Source organism: Rhinopithecus bieti, unplaced genomic scaffold (assembly GCF_001698545.2).
Source record: "Rhinopithecus bieti isolate Rb0 unplaced genomic scaffold, ASM169854v2 scaffold_35615, whole genome shotgun sequence".
Lineage (NCBI taxonomy): Eukaryota > Metazoa > Chordata > Mammalia > Primates > Cercopithecidae > Rhinopithecus > Rhinopithecus bieti.
Genome location: NW_016815179.1, coordinates 879,777 through 896,302, shown reverse-complemented (window position 1 = coordinate 896,302; position 16,526 = coordinate 879,777). Strand labels below are relative to the sequence as shown.

Sequence of the window (16,526 nt, the reverse complement as noted above, 5' to 3'; positions counted from 1 at the left end):
TCCACTACTCTTTCATCTACCTTGTGTGGCCTTGCATTTATGGCTGCATCCATCTCCTCCACAGTGGCATATGTGACAAACTCAAAGCTCCTGGAGCGCTTGGTGTTTGGATCTCTCATTACCACACAGTCCATGAGCGTTCCCCATTACTCAAAATGGCTCCTCAGGCTCTCATCAGTTATTTCAAAGCTCAACCCTCCAATGAAGTGCTTCCTCAGCTGTTCGAGCTCTTTAGGAGACTCTGACTTCGACATGATGGCAGGGAGAAAAGAGACTTTAACGATGCTTCTTCGGCGGCGTCCACAGGCCAATGTTTGTATTTTAGTAGAGACAGGGTTTCACCATGTTGGCTTAGGCTGGTCTCGAACTCCTGACCTCAGGTGATCCACCCACCTCAGCCTCCCAAAGTGCTTGGATTACAGGTGTGAGCCACCACATCTGGCCCTCAGAACAGAATTTAAGGATAGAAAAATATTCAGAGATATCCACTAACTTACCACTTCTATTATTTTTGTGCACTTCATCAACATAAGTCAAATTGTCATTATTTGTTTGCTCTAGTGGAGCACTTTCAATAATATCAATACCATTTTCTTTTTTTCCAATGGCTGGCTTTTTTGGTCCTTCCTATAAAAAAAACAAAAAACAAAAAACAAAAAAACTTCAGAAAACACTGTATTTATTCACTTACTCTTTCAATCAGACACTGTATTAGTCCGTTCTTGCACTACCATAAAGAAATACCTGGTCATCCAAGATGGGGCCATAGTTTTTTTGTTTTTTTTTTTAAAGAAACACTTGACTGGGTAATTTATGAAGAAAAGAGGTTTCACTGGCTCATGGTTCTGCAGGCTGTATAGGAGGCATAGCGGCTTCTGCTTCTGGGGAGGCCTCAGGAAGCTTATAATCATGGCAGAAGGCAAAGAGGGGGCAGGTGTCTCACATGGCAGAGCCAGGGCAAGAGAGGAAGGTGTGGAGGTGCTGCACACTTTTAAAGAAGCAGATCCCATGAGAACTCACTTGCTATCTCAAGGACAGGACCAATGGGGATGGTGCTAAACCATTCACTAGAAATCTGACCCTATGATCCAATCACCTCCCACCAGGTCCCACCTCCAACACTGGGGATTACATTTCAATATGAGATTTGGGGCAGGACACACATCCAAACTATACCAGTCAGTAAGACAATAAACACTTATGTGTCTATCACATCATAGGCACTATCCTGGGAAAAACTAAAATATAAACAGAAGACAGACTCTGTCCTATATATATTCATCAAGTGTGGGTAGAGATAAATAAAAACAAGTAAGAACAGAAAAGTATAATTCACTAGTTCTACAACTGAAGTGAATAAAGAACAGTAAGGGCACAAAAGAGAACAGTCCGTTCCACCTGGGAAGCTCAGGAAATGATGCAAAGATAGGGCCATACTATGAGGCAGACCCAGTGCAGTGATATGGTTTGGCTCTGTGTCCCCACCCAAATCTCATCTCGAATTGGAATCTTCATGTGTCAAGGGACAGACCAGAGGACATAACTGGATCATGAGGTGGTTTCCACCATGCTGTTCTCATGACAGTGAGTGAGTTCTCATGAAATCTAATGGTTTTACAAGTGTTTGGTAGTTCCTCCTGCATTAATTCATTCTCCTACGGCCTTGTGAAGAAGGTGCCTGCTTCCCTTTTGCCTTCCACCATGATTTTAAGTTTCCTGAGGCCTCCCAAGCCATGTGGAACTGTGAGTCAATTAAACCTCTTTCTGTTATACATTACCCAGTCTGGGGTATTTCTTTTTAGCAGTGTGACAATGGAGTAATACATGCAGAGTGGGAATGTAAAAGGTTTCTAGAAAGGGCACCATAAACAAAAGGATGAGGCATGAAACAACACAACAAATGAGGGTACCAAAGTAATGTGGTAAAACTGGAACACAGTCAGAGGGAATCGGATGAAGAGATAAAACAGGAAAATCAGGCCAAACCACCAAGGACCTGATTTATGCTAGAATGTGAACTTTCCCTTTCACGTACTGAGGATCCAGTTAGTAAGCAGGTGAGTTAGAGCATCACAAATACATTTCAGAAAGGTCACCCTGGCAGCAACGTAAAGACAGACAGACATGGGGGTGGGGGGAGTGGTCAGCACAAAAATAGAAAAGATTATTCCAAAATTACAGGTCAGAAAGTGAACTGTCACATTTTCTTTGGACATCCTAAAAAAAAAAAAAAAAAAATTAGTGAATTGCAATAATAAGATAAGAGAAATGAGGCCGGGCACAGCGTGGTGGCTCACACCTGTAATCCCGTTACTTTGGGAGGCCGAGAAGTGCGCAGATCACGAGGTCAGGAGTTCAAGACCAGTCTGGTCAACATGGTGAAACCCCGTCTCTACTAAAAATACAAAAATTAGCTGGGCATGGTGGCACATGCCTGTAATCCCGGCTACTCGGGAGGCTGATGTAGGAGAACTGCTTAAACCCGGGAGGCAGAGCTTGAGGTGAGCAGAGGTCATGCCATTGCACTCCAGCTTGGGCAACAGAGTGAAACGTCGTCTCAAAAAAAAAAAAAAAAAAAAAAAAAATATAAAAAAGGAGAAAAGGGAAGAAAAAAAAAAAAAAAAAAAAAAAATGAGAAAGGATAAGCAGGTAGAAAATAAAGAACTTGGTGAGTGACTGGATTTGTAATTTGAGGGAAAACTGGAGTGCAAGATTTCTCCTGCTTCTATGTTTCAGTGCTACTTCCTAGGTGTTATTTACTGGGATGAGGAAACCAGAGGACAGAGTAAATTACAAAGAGTCAGGAAAGAGTCAGGAACAATGTCTTCAGTTTGGGACATACTACTATAAAATTTGAGGCACCCAGGGAACTTAGGTTTTTGGTGGTTTTTTTTTCAGAGACAAAGTTTCACCGTGTTGCCCAGGCTGGTCACCAACTCCTGAGCTCAAGTAATCCGCCAGTCTTCACCTTCCCAAGTGCTGGAATTATAGGCATGAGCCACTGGACCCAGCCTACCCAGGGGATTTAGAAGACAGATTTGGATAAATACATTTAGAGTAGAAGTAGATGATCTCAGGAAAAGCACAGGTCTTAAGTACATAAATATTTGTAAAATACACTGAACTGGTAGAGTTAAATAATATGAACCTACACAGAACTCTGAAATTTTGAAAATGAAAAGACAAAGAGGGAAAAAAAACATGGGATTTAAGGTTTCAATTACATATTTCAACATTTGAGGATTGGTGCAGTGGGCCCCACCTGCAATCTTAGCACTTTGGGAGGCCAAGGTGGGAGGATCACTTGAGCCCAGGAGTTCAAAACCAGCCTGGATAATATAGCGAGACCCCATCTCTACAAAAAAATAAATTGCTGGGCATGGTGGTGCATGCCCATGGTCCCAGCTGCTTGGGAGGCTGAAGCCAGATCCAGAAGATTTAAGCTTCAGTGAGCCTTGATCATGCCACTGCACTCCAGCCTAGGTAACAGAGACTCCGTATTTAAAAAAAAAAAAAAAAAAAAAAAGGCCGGGCGTGGTAGTTCACACCTGTAATCCCAGCACTTTGGGAGGCTGAGGTGGGCGGATCACTTGAGGCCAGGTGTTCAAGACCAGCCAACATAGCAAAACCCCATCTCTACTAAAAATATAAAAATTATCCACGTGTGGTGGTGCACACTTGTAGTCCCAGCTACTCAGAAGGCTGAGGCACAAGAACTGCTTGAACCCAGGAAGCAGAGGTTGCAGTGAGCTGAGATCCTGCCACTGTACTCCAGCCTGAACAGAGGCAACGACTCCATCTCAAAAAAAAAAAAAAAAAAAAAAAAAAGAAGAAGAAAAGAAAGCTATGACTATCCGCAAATTAAGATTTAAAAGGTCTGTCACTAAAGAGGATGTGGGGCGGGGAGGGGAGATGGAATATATTCTTATGAGTTATCCAAGGGAGCAAGGACCGTAGTGATTCAGGCATACGATCACATAGAGAAAAGGACTAAAAAATCAAGTCAACAGGATTCTGAGTTTTAGAGATGAATGAATTTATGAGCAAGGTTTAACAACTATGAATACTAAAGTTAACAAAGCTTCCTGATGAGAATATAAAATATCTTCACTGCTGTAGATACTTTTAAAAGTGAAAAATCATCTTCCAGATTTTTTTTTTTTTGAGACAGAGTCTCGTCCTGTTGCCCAGAATGGAGTGCAATGGCGTGATCTAGGCTCACTGCAACCTCCACCTCCCAGGTTCAAGCAATTCTCCTGGCTCAGCCCCCAGTAGCTGGGATTACAGGAATGCGCCACCACGCCCAGCTAATTTTTTGTATCTTCAGAAGAGACAGGGTTTCACTATGTTGGCCAGGCTGGTCTCCAACTCCTGACCTCGTGATCTGCCCGTCTTGGCCTCCCAAAGTGCTGGGATTACAGGTGTGAGCCACCATGCCCAGCCCAGAGATAATTTTGTAAACTCTCTTGACAATCTTTCCTTCCTTATGATTCTATAGTACGCAGTTTATTTTAGAAAGCAATAATAAATTTTGATCGCTTTCATTTGGTGTGTGCATATATGTCCATTACACACAGATATTAATTATTAGCACAAGATAAATCAGAGTATCTGCAGAAATAAATAATTGCTACATTCATTTCTCTAAGAATCCTTATACTAAAATTATTTTTCTCTAATTTTTTTCCCAAGATGACAGATGGGAGGCACTGTGACCAAGCCTCTCCCATCTGGAAAGACAAAATAGTGTGGAGGGATTTGCGCTGCAAACTTTTTTCCAAGAAGCAACACAGGATCTTAACAGAAAAACTTAAAGAAACCAGAGACCCTGTGAAAGAACAGGCAGGCAGCAGTGTACACAATGAACCAGGTAGAAAATCGTGAGTCTCCAGAGTGTGAACGGGAGAGACGGTCTCTGGGACACACACTTCCACAGGGAAGCCCGGCAATCCAGGTCACAGGGAAGCCCTAACTCCCCAGGCGCTGGAGCTGAGTGAGCAGTGGGGAGCACATGAGAAGTGGCATCCCCACACACTTTGCATGCATTCTCTGACTCTAGCAGGGACAGAGGCAAACCACTCCTGATCCTACCTCACAGGCATCCTCCCAGAAGTCAGTCAGCTAACTCAGGTTGCCATCACAGGTGGAGAGAAGCTCCCAAATGAGAGCTGCCATATCATCTTGAGTGGGGATGACCCCGTTGGCCAGAACCACAGGGTGAACAAGAAGTGTGCTATAGTCCCGGCTGCGGGAGCTGGATGCCCCTTGTTCCACAGGCAGATCAGGAGGGGCGTGGCTTGAAAGTAAGGTTTCTGTACCTCAGGAAGGCTTATGGCCTGGGGCAATTTTGAGTTCCAAGCACAGGCTGACTGGAACCCAACTAGCTGCTGCTAGCAGAACCCTATAGGTATGAGACCTGCCTTGCCAAGCCCGTGAGAGCTGAGTGAGACTTACTGCTGCCTGACATCCCCGGCTCCTTCTGTGGATTCTTTTGTGCAGCGGAGGTAGCTGAGCTCCTCCCTGGAACATTACTCTAGCAGCCAGGGAACTGCCCTCTGATCCCCAGTGGGGCCGCTGCTTGCACCCACATGTGGGGAGCCAGAGTGTGGACTGGCCTCACCCAGCCCCGACCCGGCTTTGCCCCTCCACCTGCTATGCTAACATAACACAATGGACAGGGACTTCTGGGAGCTCGATGGCCCCAACCATTGTCTGAGACTCCAGAGTATTTCCCTTGGGTAACCTAAGGCAAACAAATCCCACCACTACCACCACAACTGGCGCTCTTTTGCAAGCGCCACCTCCTGGCTAAAAGTCAACCAGCACAGCATCTGCAAGCACAATGACACAGTACCAAGGAAGTAGGAAACTTCTGTGCATCCTCAGTTATCACCACTGCCTGCACCATTCTGGCTAACCAGGAGGTCCTGCGTCTGTCTACGAGCCCAGCACATTAATACTACAGCTGGCATTTGAGAAAACACACAAAGGCTATTTGTAATGAAGGAAATCTCACAGGGTCTATGCCATTCCCCTTCCCACCCTATCAGAGCAGGTGCTGGTACCCACTGCTGGGAGACTCAAGGACAGGTTACCTCACTGGATCCCTTGCAGACATTCCCCAGCACCACCCTGGAGTATGGCAGCCCACTGGGTGGCTAGACCCAGAGGAGCAGCAGGATTCACAGCAGCCAGGTCCTCAAGGGCTGCTACTCCCAGGGGGAAGGAATGCACCACATTGAGAGGGCACCCCGAGGGAAAAAAAGAAACCAGATTGCAGACCTTCTGCTTGTGGGAAGTTTTTTTCAGCAGAGCGACAGGTGCAGTGCTGGCCTCAGTGGAGAAAATCTAGGGCTTTCCCTTAACAGGTAGCCCTGGGGCATGTGAAGAGTCTTGGAGAAGAGAACTTCTCCCTCTCGCCCACCACTGCAGTCACAGCTGGGGCTTTTCCCATGAGAGCATGACGTGGGTGCACCTGTAGACAGCCTTCCTGAAGCACTTCAGGGTGACTGCATCCCACAGGAGTGCCCTCCACATTCTGGCTTGCATGAGGATCACAATCCCTCTCTACATGGAACACCAGTATTCCTGCAGATTAAAAAAAGGTCCTGTCTGATCTGACTAGCTGGAACACCAGGTCAGGAGTGTGACTGGGAGGCAGACTGCTTTCCTGCTGGCCTGGAAGGGGAGCTGTGGTGGCTCCCTCCCTTCCCCCTGAAAACACCTTAGTGCATATCACTGAGAGCTCCCCCAGCCACCTCTGTCAAGGTCACCCTTGGGGTACTGCATTTATCCACCTGCTTTAGCTGCAACCAGTTTTTACCCATGAGTACCTTCAGTCTGAGGCCTGAAATGTTCAATCCAGTAAATAAAATACTGGGAAAAAAATGTTTTAGGAAACAGAGTAGGCATCTGAATTTTTAAGTGCACAACACTGGAGAATGAGATAAGATTCGTGAGACTTCTGCCACTCCAGTCCCACAGGAAACAGTGAACCTGCTTACACACCCAGTGCATCGCTATTACTACCAACATCTGAGAAAATCATCACACAAAGATTCTCTGTAACCAAGGAACTCACTACTACAAGGTCTTCCCTACTGAAAGCACCCAGAGCTGAAACTAGGTGACAATAAACTATAGACATTAAAGTCACATCCTCAAGGGGGGAAAAGTAAATTTTAAAAAACCCAGTCAAATCAAAAATAAATTCAAAAATAATTAGAAGAAATAGTCCACCCAAATTAGAAGGAACCAGAAAAACAATTCTGGCAACATGAAAAAACAGCATTCTATAATCTCCCTAAAAGATCACACTAACTCTCCAGCAACTGATCCAAAACAAGATGAAATCTTTGAAATATCAGATAAAGAATTCAAAAGATTGACTGTTAAGTTACTTAAGAATATATAAGGGCAAGGTAAAACCAACATAAAGAAATTTTAAAACAATTCAGGATCTTAATGAAAAATTTTCCAAAGAGAAAGATATTTTAAAGAAAAACCAATCAGAACTTCTGGAAATGAAAGACACATTTAGGGAACTACAAAATGTAGTGGGGGGCCGGGTGTGGTGACTCACGCCCGTAATCCCAGCACTTTGGAAGGCCAAGGTGGGTGGATCGCTTGAGGTCAGGAGTTTGAGACCACCCTGGCCAACATGGCGAAACCCTGCCTCTACTAAAAACACAAAAATTAGCCGGGCGTGGTAGTGTATACCTATAATCCCAGCTACTAGGGAAGCTGAAGCAGGAGAAGTGCTTGAACCCAGCGGGTGGAAGTTGCAGTGAGCTGACATTATGCTACTCCAGCCTGGGTGACAGGGAAAGACTCTGTCTCAAGGGGGGAAAAAAAAGTAGTGGGAAGTTTTAAGAGTAGGCTATGCTAAACAGAAGTAAGAACTTTAGAGTTTGAAGACAAGACTTTCAAATTAATCCAATCAGATAAAATAAAAGAATAAAATAAAACTAAACAAAATAATTTTTAAAAATAACCTGTAAAGGAAAACCTATCAGACTAACAGCAGACTTCTCAGCAGAAACCTTAACAAGCCAGGAGGGACTACAGTCCTATCTACAGCCTCCTTAAATAGGAAAAAAATTGTCAGCCAAGAATTCTGTATCAAACAAAACTAAGTTTCATAAATGAAGGAAAAATAAAGTCTTTCTTGAACAAGCAAATGCTGAGGGAATCTGTCAATACTAGACCAGCCCTACAAGAAATACATATAGAAGTTCTCAATATTGAAATAAAAGGTTGATACAAAACAGATTCGAAATTTCTGAAAGCATACAATTCACAAGGTTTATAAAACAAAACATAATAGAGGAAACAAAGTCGCTAACTAACAATCAACACAATGACTGGAATAACACCTCATATCTCAATATTACCATTGAATGTAAATGGTCTAAATGCTCCATTTAAAAGATGCTGGTTGGCAGAATGGATTTTTAAAAATCACAAACCAAATTCTCTACTGTTTTCAGGAGACACACCTATCATGTAAGGATTCCTGTACTCTCAAGATAAAGGGGTGGAAAAAGATATTTCACACAAAGAGAAACCAAAAGTGAGCAGCAGAAGCTATTTCTATATCAGATAAAACAGAGTTTAAAGCAACGACAGTAAAATAGATAAAATGGTCACATATATAACGATAAAAGGATCGATTCAATAATATCTAAAATTCTAAATAAATACGCATCTATCTTCAGAGCTCCCGATTCATAAAACAATTACTACTAGACCTAAGAAAACCTAAGAAAAGAGATAGCAAGACAATAACAGTACAGGACTTCAACACTCCACTGACAGCACTAGACGGGTAATCAAGGCAGAAAGCCAACAAAAAAACACTGGACTTAAACTGCACTCAAGAACAAATGAATCTAACAGATATTTACCAAACATTCTACCTGAGAACTGCAGAATATACATTCTTATAGCACATGGACCGTTCTCCAAGACAGACCATATGACAGGCCACACAACAAGTCTTAATAAATTAAAAAAACCTGAAATCATATGAAGTATCTTCTCAGACCACAGCAGAATACATAGAAATCAATTCCAAAAGGAACTCTCAAAATTATACAAACATATGGTAATTTCCATTTAATTTAATGATCTGCTCCTGATTTCGGAGTTAGTAATAAAATCAAGAAGGAAATTTTAAAATGTTTTGAAATAAGTAACAGTGCTACAAATTATTAAAATCTGTTATAGCAAATCAGTACTAATATCACACCTCAGGAAATTAGAGAAACAAGGACAAATCAAACCCAAAGCTAGCAGAAGAAATGAAATAACAAAGATCAGAGCAGAGCTAAATGTATTTATAACCAAAAAAAAAAATACAAAAGATCAATGAAACAAAAGTTTGTTTTCGTTTGTTTGGTTTTTTTTTTTAGACAGAGTTTCACTCTTGTCGCCCAGGCTGGAGTGCAATGGCACGATCTTGGCTCACTACAACCGCCACCTCCTGGATTCAAGTGATTCTCCTGCCTCAGCCTCCCTAGAAGCTGGGATTACAGGCACCCAAGATCACGCTCGGCTAATTTTTTTGTATTTTAGTAGAGACAGAGTTTTACCATGTTGGCTAGGCTGGTCTCGAACTCCTGACCTCAGGTGATCTGCTTGCCTAGGCCTCCCAAAGTGCTGGGATCACAGGAGTGAGCCACAGTGCAGGGCGATTTTTTAAAAAAGATACACAGTTGATAGATCACTAGCTACATTAACTAAGAAAAGAGAGAAGATACAAATAAGCTCAAGTAGGAATGAATGTGGAGGCATTACAACTGATACCACAGAAACACAAAAGATCATTCAAGACTACTATAAACACCTCTATGCATACAAACTAGAAAATCTACAGGAAATAGATAAATTCCTGGAAACATATAACTTCTCTAGCTTGAGACAGGAAGAAACAGAAATCCTGAACAGACCAGTAATAAGCGTGAGATTGAATCAGTAATTTTAAAATTGCCAACAAGAAAAAAGCTCACGGCCACATGGATTCATAGCTAAATTCTACCAGACATTCAAAAAAGAACTGGTAACAATTCTACTGAAACTATTCCAAAAGATTGAGGGGGGGAAATCCTCCCTAACTCATTCTATGAAGCCAGTATCACACTATACCAAAGCCAGAAAAGGACACAACAAAAAAAAGAAAACTGCAGACCAATATCTCTGATGAATATAGATACAAAAGTCCTCAAGAAAATACTAGCAAACCGAATCCAACAGCATATCACAAGGTAATAATTCACCGTGATCAAGTGGGTTTCATTTCAAGGATACAGGGATGGTTCAACATATGCAAGTCAATAAATGTGATTCATCACATACACAGAATCAGAAACAAAACCGTATGATCATCTCAATAATGCATCATTATGAAGATTGTGGGGCAGGGGAAGGGTACGTGAAAAAAGTTTTTTAAAAAACAACTTACCTTTATAAGACCAGGGTTTGCTAACGACTTGTGGGAAGGTTTTGGAAGAGGGTCAGGTGATTGACAGGTAGGATGAGAAAAGCCCTGGACTTTGACTGATGTTGTAGGAAGGCTTTCACACACAACTTCATCTTGACTATCAGAATCTCTATCCTCAAACAAAGTTCTACTTCCTGTTCTCACAATGCCATATGTTGCTTCCACTACAGCAAAACAAAATAAAGAGTAAATGAAAATATTTGTAATTAAGAATCAGTGAATAACACAAGAATAATCAGTTTTCAAACAGCTTACGATTTTCCTGGATTGCTGAGAAGCAGTCATTAGCTTTGCTAAGCTTGGTTTTGGGACATTCTAGAAAACAAAATAAGAATAACAAGCTTTAAAATAACAAGTATCAAATTTGATCAAATGACTGTAATAGACAGTGACAAATTACTACATGATCTAACACAAAGAACACAGATTTTGGAGTCACTCAGAGGTAGATTTAAATCTCAGTTCTGCCATTTACTACATCTTCTCATGGGGTAAGGATTATGAGAGATGATACAGATATCCTCCAAAGGTTACTCCCCTTATCCCTAGTTGATTATTTTACAAATACTATGATATCTATTCAATTATTTTCTTAACCACAGTAGCCTAGAATGAAAATTTATTCCTAGGTAAAGTATTATAAAAGTCAAACATTAAGACATTTAAATTAATTACATATTATTTTCTGAAAAGTGTATGCATAATTTATATTTGTATGAATTACCTCTTGTGATAAAACTGTGAGCATTTTATTCTTAGTGTATCTTATTTAAGTGGGTTGGCATTGCAAATAGTATAGGCTGCTTCTATTCTGTCAAAAGCTAAAAGTAAACGATTGTATAAATTCAGCTCCTTACAAGAAAGAGAAAAAAAACAAAATAATCCTTGTGGGGCGATGATTGCTGAACAAAAGCCACACAGAACTACTAAATAGAAAGCTGCAACTAACTATGCTGCAAATGGAGACAGACATGGACTGAAAAAACAGACACTGAAGAAATGTATTCTGTAAGGAAACATTTAGGCTGAGATAAATCATTTTAAAAGATGAAAGTGTAGGGAGAAAAAAAATAGAGGCATGACTATCAATCAAGTGTGAGCTTAAGTCAAGGAAGAAAAGGAAAAGCTTTAAGTATAATAAGGCACATGGAGAAACACACACCTGTAACACAGGCTTTTGTTCATAGAATGTCCCTGATAATACTGATTAGTATTTACAACCAGTTTTTTAAAAAATACTTCTGTAGTAAAGAGTTTAATTTTAAATCATCCAATTAGTTAAAAATGATTATCTAATACTTCCTGAAAGTTGTAACATTCTTATTACAGAGAAAAATGGAAAAAGATTTTAAAATCATAGTAGGAATGCTTATCCATATAAACTTTGACCAAATTTCATATTTCCTCTATTATAGGAAAACTTTTCCCAATATAATTTTCCTGTCACTATGTATTTTCCAGAATATTCTTTTTTTTGCAATCCCCACTCCCTCAAATTATTTATCAATCCTTTGTTATTTACCAAAGTAAAAAAAAAAAATAAAAAAAAGAAGAATCCAACTGGCCACATTTCTATAAAATGGCTTCCTCTGACCACCTTTCCATTACGAACAGAAAATAATAATAAGTAGACCACTGCTAAATTTTAAGAGAATACTATACGAAACTAGATTCAGCGTAAGAAAATTAAGTTCATGACAGAGTACTTTACCTTGGTATCAAAATTGAGGTCTTCATCATCTGAGGTAGGCCATGAATCATCAACACCTGGTTTGCCAGAAAGCCTTTAGAACAAAATATATAAAATGAGTGAATTCATTTCTTTAAAACAAAACAAAACAAAACAAAACCAGCTTACAATTTTCAATCTGGATGCCCCTCCAAAAAAACCAAATCCTGGTGAAAGGTCAACTATCTGTATATTAAATGATGCTTCCTGATCTAATTAAAATTTGACCTTGTTTTTGAAAACTATTTTAGTTACCTATTGCTGCCTCTACCTCTCCGAAACTATAAAACATTCAATAAAGACTCAACCTTAGTTCTATAACCAATAGTGACAGCCAAGACACTGGCAGAGCCTGTGAATACTTTGTCTTCACAAATTGTCCTGAAGGCTGAACTGAAAATCCAATTAATGGCTGATTTAACTTTGGTTACCTGAACCAGCATAAATCTGATAATCTAAAACAAGGTGGAGACCAGATGTGGTGGCTCGTGCCTGTAATCCCAGAACTTTGGGAGGTGGAGGCAGGCAGATAACTTGAGCCCAGGAGTTCGAGACCAGCCTGGCCAACATGGCGAAACCCTGTCTCTACTAAAATACAAAAATTAACCAGGCCTGGTGGCACATGCCTGTAATCCCAGCTACTAAGGAGGCTGGGGCAAGAAATCGCTTGAACCCGGGAGGCAGAGACTGCAGTGAGCGGAGATCATGCCACTGCACTCCAGCCTGGGTGACACACTGTCTCAAAAAATAAAAATAAATAAATAGGCTGGGTGCAGTGGCTCATCCCTATAATCTCAGCACTTTGGGAGGCCAAGGCAGGCAGATCATGAGGTCAGGAGTTCAACGCCAGTCTGACCAAGATAGTGAAACCCCGTCTCTACTAAAAATACAAAGAATTAGCCAGGTTTGGTGGTGTGCACCTGTGGTCGCAGCTACTTGGGAGGCAGAGGCAGGAGAATTGTGTGAACCCGGGAAGTGGAGGTTGCAGTGAGCTGAGATCGTGCTGTTGCACTCCAGCCTGGGCAACAGTGCAAGACTTTGTCTCAAAAAAAAAAAAAAAATAATAATAATAATAATAAAATAAATAAATAAATAAAACAAGGTAGAAAGATACACTGTCCCTTCTCCACATATCTATCTCCAGTTCAAAGACTAATCTGTGTCACTCAAAAATGGCAGTCTTGGTTCTTCAACATGAAAACCACTTAAGGCCTCATTGCTTCCCTTCACCCTAAAACAGTATAGGGAGTCCCCTGAAATGTCTGAAATGTTTGAAAGCTAGATGGGCAAAAGTCAAAACACAAATGTATATGCTGTTTTGGGACTACTCATACTAGAAAACTAAAACATTAAAAGTTATAAAATCCAATTATTTTCCCTATAGAGGTCCCGCCTTAAACTAGCAAGCCCTTAAAAATATTTATAGGCACTCAGATACCCAAAGAGAGAGACTGCTGGAGAAGGAGTCCTGGTAGTTGTACCTGTATTTCCCTAAGTACTATCTAAACACCTTCCTTCCTATGAGCTCCCACTTACAGATCCCTCTTCTGCAGGGCTCCATAGCACCTCCAACCTTTAAGTCTTCAGCCTATGAAAGCACAAATTCCTGAAAGGATGGTCTCAAATGCCCAAGAGTAGGAGCTCTCTATTTCTCTGCTCCTGGAAAACAAGCTAAATGGAGTCTCCGTCATCTGCCACCAGCACAGGCATGTTACCAACTACCCAACTCCGTGAGTTGGGTAGCTCCATGACTGACTTGCCAGCCAATCTTAGTCCTGCCCTACCCTACATGTCCATGAGAAGGACATCAAAGAAGAGAATTGGGAAAAGAGGCAGAGGTGAGGGGACACCTGCCCTGGGCCACAGATCTATGTAGTTCAGCAGCCTCCAGCTCCAAAGTACTTGAGGGCTCAAAGCCATCGCTCTATAAGTTGAGGCAGAAGTAGCCACAGCACATTCCTATTGGCTGTAGAGACTCTTCCCAGTGGCTCATATTATTTTAACATTTTTCAGTAGAAACCCTGAGAGTTGATCGGTTCTTCCAATTATACAAGAAAAGCAACAACCTGTTCAGGACTCCCCTGAACCCTCTATTTTAATATGCCTTTCTAGATAATTCCCAACATCCTGTATCCTTCATTCCTATAATTTATCATTATCGAACTTGTCAGAAACCCCAATATTCTGACCTCTTTTCCAAAAGCCCTGTTCCTATCCAACCCAGTATTGTTTCTCTTCAAACTTGGCCTCCCTCTGCTAATTCCATTCTTTCCTCTTCCACTGGGTTCACTAGATCCACTCACCCTTTCTATTATTAAAATATTAACCTGTAGGATGATAAAGAAGGAAGAGTACTAGGCTCTGAAATGAGTTCGAATATCATATCCAAATAAATCCCCTTAATCTGAGTTTCAGGTTCTCCATCTGAACCATTTGACCAAAATGTTAAACACAGATTGAAGTACTAGATAGCATTCTGATTAGTCTGATTCCTTAAAATCCTGAAATTCTAGGTGCTTTGATTCTGTTGATAGGAAAATGGGGAATACAGCTGGCAGAAATGGAAAAATATAATAGAACACAGTTGGCTGGATAAAGAATATGTGGTATAAATATACCATAGAATACTATGCAGTTTTTTTGTTTGTTTTTTTTTGGTTTGATTTTTTTTGTTTGTTTTTTTTTTGAGATGCAGTCCCACACAGTCGCCCAGGCTGGAGTACAGTGGTACAATCTTGGCTCACTGTAACCTCTGCCTCCCAGGTTCAAGAGATTCTCCTGTCTCAGCCTCCTGAGTAGCTGGGACAACAGGCGCGTGCCACCACGCCCAGCTAATTTTTTTGTATTTTTAGTAGAGACGGGGTTTCACCATGTTAGCCAGGCCGGTCTCGATCTCCTGACCTCGTGATCTGCCCGCCTCAGCCTCCCAAAGTGCTGGGATTACAGGCGTGAGCCACCAGGCCTGGCCCTGTGCAGTTATTTAAAAAAAAAAGAGAGAGAAACAAAATCATATCCTTTCTAGCAACTCAGATGGAGCTGGAGTACTAGCCTAAAGGGAAAACCAAACTGGGAAGTCAGTAGGTAGAGAAATAAATCTGAAATATCCTCTAACTACATGCTAAATACAATTAACACAATATGGTCTACAGGTAGATAGCCTTCACTTACAATAAAATAATTCCTTCCTAGGACTTGGGTGGTCTGCTTATGTAAAATGTATGGCCCTGTGGCCACAGCTAAGTGAGGTCTGGCCTAAAACATTTGATGGTAAAATCAAAGTAGTTACCACTGCAACTATCAAACATAGTAGGACAAATTGTTGGATTAACCAGGCTCCTAAGAAAAACTCTGAGAGTTAACACATAACTAAATGAAGGTCTCTGAACTGATCTGATTTGGACCTGTACCTTGATCCAGTCCTGCATAGGTCTCTATCAATCTATGTTGAGGGGCAAGAGAAGGGATTTGGGAGCCAAGCAGGCTGAGTCAAATCATGGGTCGGTTGCTTGCTAACTGTGATGTCATGGGCCAATTAATCAACCTCTCTGAACCACACAGTTGGGTTATAATAGCACAGATACTTTGCAAAGCTGTTGGGATGACTATATGGAGAAGCACATAATATGGTGTCTAGCCCAGAGTAGAGCACTCAACAGACAGTTTCTTTTCTCTGTATTCCTTTAAATATATTTTAAAAAATCTGCAAAATACTACCTGCTTAAGGAGTCTTCAGAGCTGTCATCCACTATTAAAGAGAAAAGTAAAACACATTTTAAATCAACAATAGAAAAATACATATAATTTAAAGCATAAGACCGATGCTTTGTTACAAAGTATCCCTCTGGGACCATATCTGGAGACTATAATAGAATTAATATCCTACATAAATATTCCATTAAACTCACATTATAGAAAAAAGTTAATCTTCCCTGAAGACCTGCCAGTCTTCTCTACTCACCTGACAATTTCCTACTCCTGGTGTCCAGTTTAAACGCCTGTGCACAACCTGGAAATCTACGAATCATCTGAGATTCGTCTCTGCCCCCTAACTCTTTACACTCAATAATCACTAAATCCTTTTAACTGTACTGCTTTTCTGCCTCTGCCTTACATTTCCACTACCCCTGGAAATATAAACACATTTACTTAATGTGTTATTTACTTAATATAGTATTTACTTAATATGTTTATATTTCCTAGTTAAACATGGACTCTGAACTGATGGCTTTCACAAAGAAAAAAAAAAACCCATGCACTTTAAATGTTATTCCTTAAATGAAAAAAAAAAAAAAAAAA

General features: G+C 40.9%; 1 protein-coding gene across 1 annotated transcript in view; it reads right to left on the bottom strand.

Annotated features, from left to right (window-relative positions):
• The window catches only part of ANKRD26 (ankyrin repeat domain 26), a 96,433-nt gene that overhangs the window by 64,153 nt on the left and 15,754 nt on the right, over positions 1 to 16,526 (bottom strand). The window contains 5 exon segments of the mRNA XM_017853026.1: positions 498 to 627; positions 10,463 to 10,665; positions 10,750 to 10,816; positions 12,213 to 12,285; positions 15,945 to 15,975. Of these exon segments, the coding sequence (XP_017708515.1) occupies positions 498 to 627; positions 10,463 to 10,665; positions 10,750 to 10,816; positions 12,213 to 12,285; positions 15,945 to 15,975 (504 nt within the window).